General features: G+C 37.1%; 1 protein-coding gene across 1 annotated transcript; it reads right to left on the bottom strand.

Moving 5' to 3' along the window:
• Positions 1-2,007: 2,007 nt before the first annotated feature.
• Positions 2,008-9,027, bottom strand: LOC135473352 (gonadotropin-releasing hormone receptor-like). Its single transcript, XM_064753202.1, has 3 exons — positions 8,407-9,027; positions 7,427-7,631; positions 2,008-2,354 (listed from the first exon to the last, which is right to left on the bottom strand). The coding sequence occupies exons 1-3, from the start codon at positions 9,025-9,027 to the stop codon at positions 2,008-2,010; spliced, it is 1,173 nt and encodes a 390-aa protein (XP_064609272.1).
• Positions 9,028-9,985: the final 958 nt, after the last annotated feature.

Here is a 9,985-nt window from a genome sequence, read left to right as displayed (position 1 = left end):
CCTTCTGGAGCGCTCTTGTCCAGCGTCAGTTCTGACAGTTTATTGAGCCATCGTCATGTGTGAGTACTAATCAAAGGTATATGAATCATTACGGGGCAAGGCATTCAAGCTTTTCTTACACTGGCAAACACATACGCCTATACGTATATTTTTTATCATTTAAGACCACATCACATAGCGTTAAGAAAACAAAACTGTATCGGTTGAAGAACATTAAAAATAATATTTATTCAGTGTCTCCTTGAGCAAACAACAATACCGGAATTGCAGCGCAAATGGTAATAAGTTAAGCACGGTACACTTCGTGTTACTTAACCACAGGTTATCGTTTCATAGAATGTTGTTGACCAGAACTACTTATGGCAGATAACGGCACACACGAAAATAAAGACAAGTAAAACTGTTCATCCGCCTGACTTTCATAAATATCTAAGGAATTCCAGTATAACTGTTATCTTCAAGCATAAAACGGAACTTGTGTTTTCTTTTTAAAATAGATGTTGGCATCGAATGTATGCCATGACAGGTGACGTTTTATTCATAGCTCCGATTTAAGATTTACAGCAAATGTCTAAATTAGTCCGGGTGAGTTTTTTTTACCTTAAAACAATGAAGGTGTTATGTCTGTTTACCAGAAAACCAAGCATTTAGTCTACATTTACTTGGTAATATTTTACTGCTTACAAAGAAACAAAGATTTACAATTATCAGTTGTCAATCCCCATGGGGGCCTAGTACGTTTTGGGTGCTGTAAAAATCAAGCCACCATTATTTAAGCAAAGCCATCCAAATAATGAGGGCGCTTTAAAAATTTAATTACATTGTGATATGAGCTAAAGAACAAAAACACGAAGTATGTGAGGGAAAATTTTAACATATAAATTATTGGTGCGTGAAATAACTGTGAAATGTGACCAGCAAGCTTATCTGCATATATGCATTCACAGGGATTCAATTAAATATATCAATTAAACAACTGATATTTGTGCAGTTGTGTTCCAAAGGTAACAGATCCTTACGGCGCCACCGACAAACATAAAACTGATCGGTAGTAAGAAAACATGGCATTAAAAATATTAAACAAATATTTAAATTTATACATAACCAGGTTACTCTGAATACGCTTCTGATTGTTTATTTTAAACAACACCCTGAATATCACACTCTTGAAGGCCAACACACTTCAGTAAATCGTTTTTTTTTTGTAGAACGTTCTGGGTCTCGCAATGTAAATGAGACTTTCCGATTCTTGTCAATAAACATTTTCGCTCAATACAAACTCCTTGTCCTGATTGGACAAGAGAGATGTGTCCGAGTCACTCCTGCTATCTACGCCAGCCAATAGCCAACTGGATCTAAACGTATCCATGTTGGAGGACGTTTTTTATGTGGAGAGGACATGGGCTGGAGCATGAATTGTTTCAATAAAAACAGAGTGTACAGAGAGTCTCAAAGAGTATCTTGTCCCAAAGTTCTAATTGGTTCGTTCCGGAGACTCTGCATTGATGTGGATTGAAGGCTGCTGACGAGGCTTAAGCCGCTGGCCGACGTGGAGCGTCGAGAAGCGGTCCCTGGTGCAGTTAGATACGTCTTTTCCACCATTGTGTTCTTGGTTAGGCTTACGCTTCGGCCGACTCGGGTTAAGGCTTTCCCAGAGGAATTTGGGGATTCTCTTCTGCCTGGCGATCTAGCAAACACGCAGTGACCAATGTGGGAATTAGGATAAAAGTTCATTTATCTTGAGCAGGAAGTTATAAACAACAACTGGATGTGGGAGGGGCAGAGGTTAATAAAAAAAAATTTAAAAAGCACCGGACGTATCGAATACGGAAACAAATCGTGCGGGGGATAAACAGATATCATGCTTTATAGTGATATTGGGGGAGGAGTAACACGCGGAGTAAGGTCACATGGGACTGATAGCAGGAAGGACATTTGTGCGAATCAGTGGTGCGGAAAGTCGAATCAGATAACGTACACAACGAACCATGCAAAGAGGCGAGGTGTTTAAAGTTTAACATTATCGTAGTACATCGATACAAATTCCAGTAGAATCGCCTCCCTAACTAACCTGGAGTTATGCACCTTGCATATGTGGAAGGCTCCATAGATGAGCGGATTCAGCATGGAGTTGGACATTCCAACAAAGAAAAAACACAGAAATATTCGTGGGTCGATCTTCCGCAGGTTAAAGTAGGTAAAGCCAATAAATATGACGTAATACGGCGTCCAACAGACAATAAAGGCCAATACGATAACGAATGTGATACGTAAGGACTTTTTCTTTGCTTTCCTCAGCAACTGACTCCGAACGTGTCCTCGAAGCATGTCAGAAATTGGAGACACGTCGGCATCTGAAAGCAAAATCATAAGATGGTGAGACTATATGACATACACATTGGCCTCAGTTTGTCGGCTATGCCGGCGATTTTTTTAAAAAGTATCCATATTCGATAACCAAATTAAATTTTCTGTATTTAAAAAGAATAGCTTTCAGTGAAAAAGTTCTAATGCGACCCCTCGTTATAATGTTTTTAGCTTTTTGGCCGCTTTTGAACGGTAGCACATACAAATACGGAACTGAAATTTTTTCAAAAGGTAATTATTTGGGCTATTCCAAAATAAGAGAAAAAATGCAATTGGATCAATTTTTTGCCAAAATCTCCGGTACAGCCAATTTCATGTTTAAAAGTACACCAGCATAATCAGTAAGACATGTGTTGGGCTTGTGCTCGGGAATTAACCGATTGTGAAAAATATTTTTAAAAATGTGTTGTAAACATAACGTTACTTAGCTGAAGGAATGGTGGATAATTTTGACTCAAGCACAACGTTTGTCTTAACTTGCTCACGGAAGAATGTGGTTTACAGCAATATCCATATCGATCACTATAAAGACACATGTTGCGCAAAACATGTACGTCAAATGTCACAGAAATAACACGTGATTAATGGAACATGCACATGTGGTATGGACACAAAGATCGTGCACTAATTAAAACTTGCCATCTCGACCATCTGCGAGGATCTGAAATAGCAGTGTAAATTGGTCATCCTGTGTTATAGATGGCGAAAATCCCCTTAATCACACTAAGTGATTTACCCTCTGAATGCATGCGCTATATTTGATTGCTTGTAACAGATTTACATTAAGTAACACTTCTAAGATGTAGGTCTTTTATTTTTTATTGTAATTCAGCATTAAGCTATATGCGTTATGAATAGCTACGCTATGTTGTCCCTCCTGTTTTGACATGCTGTTCTTTAATGCCGTTAAATCTCATTCATAAAATTCATTGAGACAAAATTTGACTTAATAAACCAAAGCAAAACTCAAAAAAAGTAAACAAAATATAGCGTAATTAAAAATAATCGTGGTGAGGTGAAGAAAAATAAATCCTGAAGATGCTGAGAGGAGAGTTACTGGGATGTTGGTGAACGTGCAGACACTGTGTAAGGTTTAAACAGGCGCATTGTTTCAGTTAATGCTAGGCGCACATAAAGGGTATCTTTTTGGTAACAATCGCGCCCATGACGTCACTAAAACTTGCTCGTATTCTTTAATTCAATCATGTATTACGTCTGCACATAATTAATCTCGATCTGGAGAATTCTGCGCGTTGAAGATTTTCTCAAGTGCTGTAGGTAATAAGCGGTATTCTACTTCCCTAGAAATCTCTCAAGACCAGCTGGGTTAATAGATTTGCGGGAAGGCGTGTGTGTAACTTTGAATTTTATGTTTGACACTAGTGCACTCGCCTTTATTAACCAATACCAAACAGAAAACATCCGTTTTCGTTGAATATACTTCTACAAAATATCAGATGAAGATTTATGCAATGCATGTAATGAACTAGTAGGGTAGAAAAGGTTAAAAATAAATAGTAAACAAAAGATTTTTTCCATGCAATTCTAGTGTTATTTTTTATCCCTAACTTGCAAAATCCCGCGACACTCAATCACAAGATTTTCGCGGAACACAAATTTAGGCTTATTTAAAGCTAAGCTGTTGTGTATGATTCTCGCTGTTGATTTTTGATTGGCTATACCTGAATCTGTCCGGTTGTCCCGAATCGCCATGAATAACTTTTCTATGCTGTATGTGGTTAACATTAAAATTTGGCTAAAATACATATTTCCGTCTAAATACTACTTGAAAATTCACGTCTATACTTTTGAACCTGGCAAAAAAAAATACTACTTGACAGTATCTCTCATACGTCATTGAAAACATATGACTGCCTTTGAATACATCAGCTGATTGATTGATTGATTGATTGATTGATTGATTGGTTGGTTGGTTGGTTGATTCATTCATTTACTGATGCACATATATTTATTAGCGTTTAACTACCGGTCTAAGAATTTTTCTCTCACATTAAAGCGTTGGCGATTATGTTGGCGGGTTTACGTAATAGCAAGACGCTTCCTCCATGTAACCTGCGATCGTAGTTTACGTTTTTTTGTTTCAGTTACGTTTTTTTTTTCTTTTCTTTTGCCTAATAATCAATCTAGGCCATTAATTTGCACAGTTTGTACGATGGGTAGATCAAGTTCTGGAACGTTCCTTGAACGAGCATCCATTACATGCTGGTTTGAAGAGATACAGAATCGATTCTGATTGGCTGGGGTAAGAGACGCGCAAGTCCAGGCTATGCCTTGCCTACGCTAAGATTTAGGTATGGCACAGCGATGTTTTGCACACGAAAAGTGGGTAGTTCCATATGGCAAATCAAGCAATACCCATGCCAATACATTTGTGTCTTTCATTCATTTAATTTTGTTTTGAAAACTTTGTGATTATTTCGTTTTGAACCGAAGATGTCTTTTTGTCTGGTTTGTGTGAAAAAGATGGCCTGACATTTTGTTTTTAGAACAAGGTGACACCAACCTTGGAACAGAAACAGCACATTTTCACACTTGATTTACATGTCGTTTGCCACAAATGTCTTCTTGACACAACGTATCCCTACACAACGTTAGACACTTTGCTAATCAGGTTTAGTAATCGTGAGTGAATTTGAATATTTGGCGTTTTCCAAGCGCAAACAGGGATGATGCACGCCACTTTAGTAATCGTGGCTGCTAATAATGTTTGCTAATGAAGTGGCTTTGAATATTAATGCTTACACTCACCGGGCATTTCGGAAGTAATTTACTATGTGGCGTGACGAAAATGAGTGATTCTATGCCTTTTGAACTATTTGAACTAGGAAAGGTAAATAGCGTGAATCAAGGCTATTAGATGCGTGGTTTCATTCTTGTAAATATACATTTTACAATGTGGCATTGTCTGTTTACTTAAATGTATTTTCAATAAAATGAGACGAAAAGGATTAACGATACAGAATATGTCAATTTTACATATTTGTCACATTTACGAAAGATTATCGTTCGAACTGTTTCATAATTAACGGTATTAAAAGAAGAAAGGATAAATGTAAGTCAAATGTGTGACAGGAAACAAATTCCACAAAATTCCACTAAGAATGATTCTGATGCACGTGCATGGAAAATATTTTCACAGCGCTACAAGCCATTGGCACCAGGTGCGAAGTTTGAAACATGCAAAAGAAAGAAAGGAAGCCAAACGTATATAGGAGATCAGTGCCATGCGTTTACCTCTCCTTTTCTCACGTGATTTTTGGGGTTTACCACGTAAGTATTCTTCGTAATAGTTAAAAGTTTCAGCCCAGGTTCTTGTTCTTGATCGATTATCTTTGTTGTCGTCTGAAGTCAGTTTGTAAAAAATAGGGACAAAAGATGAGGAGGATAACGGGAAGCTGTGAAGACTCTGCATCAGCCAATCGGCTTTGAGTGTGGTGAAAATTAAGCGCAGAAGACATTTCGTTCATTTAATGAGCCCTAGCGTGCCTTTAAGTGCTGTATGATAGTCTCCAACAATAAAAACTCATAATTATTGCAGGCAATTTGATTTACACAAAGAAACACTAACTTGACAAAATGAAAATTAAACGTATGCGGTAAATGCGAGAACGATTTTATATTTCTATGTATTCCATTCAGCTTCTAAAGCTGCACATCTGATTAAACACTGAATTGCACCGAGCAGTTAACCTCTTCACGTATGGCATGCAAAACCTAGAATTCAAATGCTTTTTATCATAGGTTAAAGGTAATTTGTAGAAGTCCATACCGTGAAAAGGACTGACATACACCAAATTAAGTTCGTAAATAAATCTGAAACCACAGATTTGAAACTCTGAAAGATAATATCTGAATGGAAACTGAAAATCAGAAATCGTAATCGTAAATAAGATTTGAACACAAATCATACGTATAACCAAAAAAGCACGACAGAAAAATCCATTGTAAAGAGATGATATATGAAAGCTGGCAAATTAAACTTATGCAGTGAAACGTATCTAAAAATATATTTACTTTATTCTGCACTCAACGACGGTATTTTCTTTTCTTTTTTTTTTTTTTTTGCCTAAGTTGGGATATATACACTGCATGCTATTAAACGTCACTCTCTCTGATGATTAGTTAAAGTGCAATCATGATAAATTGGGAAATCAATTTTCGTTTGCACTAAGTGTACAGCCTTGCCTCTCGGGCTATAATGCACATGCATATCTGCTTTGTTTAATTATAAAAAAGAGCCTATAAAACACAAAGAAAGCAAAAACAACTAGATAAGCTCACGGCATTAGGACGTATTACATACATAAGTCAATGTTTTTATATCTAATCAAAATAATGAAATAAAATGAATGAATAGACTGTGTAGAATGTTTTGAGTATGCAAAAACATGTTGTGGTGTTTACTGCGTGATAATTTTAATCAAGATTTAGAAAACAGCTAAGAAACAAGATGTAATTAAATATTCTTGGTGATAAGTGTTTCCTTTGTGTTATTATGTGAGGGAAGAATCGAAGGCGTTACCAGAATAAATAGTTTGTGCTATGTCCCTGAAATTAAATCCTTTCATATCAGACATGATTCCGATCTTTATCAGATCCAAGACGTTAAAGGCCAGGTTTATCCAATAGGCAGATGTTTTCTTGGTTCTTTGTTTGTCACCTTCAGGTGTTTGGAGTAAATCAAGTATCAGAAGGGATCTCAGAATCTCCGTAAAGTCCTTTAAGGTTCTGTCCTTATTTATCAGCGAATGTGTTACTGGTATTCTAACGTTGAAGTCTAATACTGTCTGTTATACAAATTAATACGTTGTAAATTAAAAAGATATGGAACCAAAAAAGTGTTGAAGAAATGAACAACAGAGAGCTAGCAGTGGAACTGAATGCCGGAGCCCAAAAGTGGTTACTGTGTTTTTTTTTTCTTTGACGTATCAAATGGTCACATTTCAACATGTAGTTTATGACACTACAATTATTCGATGCAAAATACATTTGTTATACGTGATCTGGTTATACGAAGAGAATTACAATTTCAACTCACCATTGTAATTTCTGGACTTTCGGGCAATCGTGCAAAATATAAGTCCGTAGGACACAACCATAATTGTCAATGGAATGATGAACATAAACAACAGAGAGAGCGCAGAGTAGAGTTGTTCCTGCCAGTGGTGAGTATATGACCCGTGGGTGACACACTGGTAAAACTCCTGTTTAAACGGTCCCCTTTTGACATGGAATATAACTGCCTGCAGATGAGAACGAATGAATAAGATTAATAACTGGCAACCGAGACAAAAGTAACTTATGGCATGGAAGCGTGCGATAACACATGTGTGTTTAGAGGGGATTCTTTGACGTCTTTGTTTTTAGACGCAACGCAAGCAAAACTCCGTTAAAATGTTGAACTTAGCATAATGACAATGAATATTTGGCATGTCACCAGCAGGAATATATGCCACAGAGCTGACACTTACAGCTTATATACACACTTTGCGCGTACGTTTATACTAGAGGCGTATATGTCCTTGTAAGCACATACATAAAGCCTATATACGTGTATGAATATATAACCGCGTAAATGTCAATCTGCTTTATATTCCTGATGCACAGTAAGCCAAAATCTAAAATATCACCACACTAAATTCATTCTTACGAGTTTCGTTTTGCGTTTGTTTTACGCAAAACTATTATGTAGTCCATTTATGTAGATCATTTTGTTTCAGAAACTTTGAAGAAAATATGACACATATAAAGTGAGCTTTGTTTTTCTATTGTCCACAAACTGATATTACTCGCTGATATATTCTCCTGAGAAAAGGTTGGTATTCATCTGAACTACTTTCAATCAGTTTGAGTTTTGCTTTCTAATAGGTAAATGAAACCTTTTGAAGATTAATAAATACCAAGTCGTTCTGTGACATTCTACTTAAAACCGGAATATGTCGTCCCGTAAGCAATTAGACAGCACGTGAAAGAGACCGATATTTCATTACAGCCGACAGAAGTATACTGACAAAATACCTGAGGAAGGCTGAAAAAGGCACTGAGAACCCAGGAGACGATGATCATCATTCGAACTCGTCTGGGAGACTTGGTTCTGCTCATGGGATCCAGAATAGCACAACAACGGTCCAAACTTATGATCACAGTAATGTATGTGGACAGATACAGTCCAAATATCTGCATGTATTTCACGATCTTACACATGGCGTTCCCCGCCTTCCACTGCACAGTGGAGGCCCAGATCGCTTCCACCAATATACAGAAGAAAGTCACGATGAGGTCCGCGGCGGCCAGCTGCAGTTTCAACTTGTTGATCGTCGATCGTCTTTTAACGCGGAACATCTGCACCACTGTGGCAACGTTGCCAATAAATGAAATCACAAACATCGTTGCCAACACCACTGTTTTCACCATGACCACTTCGTCGAATGTAGGCGCGTTCACTTCGGCGTCCTTGCGGTCCAGGAACAATTCCACCGACATGTTGCCACCGTCCTCTTCGCACGATAAGTTATTCCCTCTGAAGCGTAGAAAGGTACCCGTGGTCTGGCAAGGTTCCGTGAAGTTGAGGTGGAAGGAAGCCGCCAATCCCGAATGAAGCAGCCCGCTTCTATTCGCGAAGACATTCGGTATGATCATGACGTCTTGAAATGAGCTACCCCAGAGGAGTTGGTTCCTGACGGATGATACCGCCCTCCTAGCAACGCAACCCTGTCAGATAACAGAGACAAATTCGCTGTGTTACTGTATACCACATATTTCAGCTTTACACTTGTCTTAATAAGGACAGAAAAGGAGATTTTTCTTTCCTAAATCATAGTAATTTAAAATCGCCTTATCAAATTTCACAGGCTTTCGAAGAAGGCAAAAATGCACATGTAACGAACTATAAAAGGTATCCATTCGAAGCTACCAATATATCTCATTTGTCGATTAGGTATTGACGACATCATCAACGTTATATATATATATATATATATATATATATATATATATATATATATATATATATATATATATATATATATATATATATATATATATATATATATATATATATATATATATATGAATGAAGTTTTGCGTCGCAGTTATAAAAATAATATTAGAAATAACCATTTCAATCATCCCCGGAATGGTTTTTACTGGAAAAAAAACGTTTTTGTCCCATACTCTTTACTTTTTTTTTTTTGGCACAAACGTAAAACTTATTTATCCGCTGCTCTGAAATATAAAAATTACTATTTAAGGCAAAAAATATGTATATGTAAAAAAACGTTGCCACAGGTATTATATGAACCTTTTCTAAACCTACGTATATACGATCACATTATACATTTTGTCGGTTTAGCGAGTTGGTGAAAGCTAACCTCACCATGATCTAGAGAAGAATAGTTCTTTTGGTAGGTATTACTGTTCACCTGTACTAGTTTCCACATAAACGATCTCATTGTTCAACACTAGATACAGGTACGATTAGATTGTTACTGTGGTTGTGTATGGGCAGAATATTCTGTTATGTATTTCGCGAGGCCTTGCTCTTGTTTTCTAGGGTTCAGTTCAACTGACAGCTGTAGATGACCATTGCTTAGCCCAA

Source organism: Liolophura sinensis, chromosome 8 (assembly GCF_032854445.1).
Source record: "Liolophura sinensis isolate JHLJ2023 chromosome 8, CUHK_Ljap_v2, whole genome shotgun sequence".
Classification (NCBI taxonomy): Eukaryota; Metazoa; Mollusca; class Polyplacophora; order Chitonida; family Chitonidae; genus Liolophura; species Liolophura sinensis.
Note: the sequence above shows the minus strand (reverse complement) of the source record. Positions and strands in the feature narration are given on the sequence as shown.

What these genes read in the sequence shown, in the direction of transcription:
- LOC135473352 (XM_064753202.1), bottom strand. Translation starts at nt 9,027, where the DNA reads ATGATCATACCGAATGTCTTCGCGAATAGAAGCGGGCTGCTTCATTCG. An exon ending in CCTTTTTCAGCCTTCCTCAG is followed by an intron (nt 7,632 to 8,406) that starts GTATTTTGTCAG and finishes TCTCATCTGCAG; the next exon opens with GCAGTTATATTCCATGTCAA. An exon ending in AAAGTCCAGAAATTACAATG is followed by an intron (nt 2,355 to 7,426) that starts GTGAGTTGAAAT and finishes TTTTGCTTTCAG; the next exon opens with ATGCCGACGTGTCTCCAATT.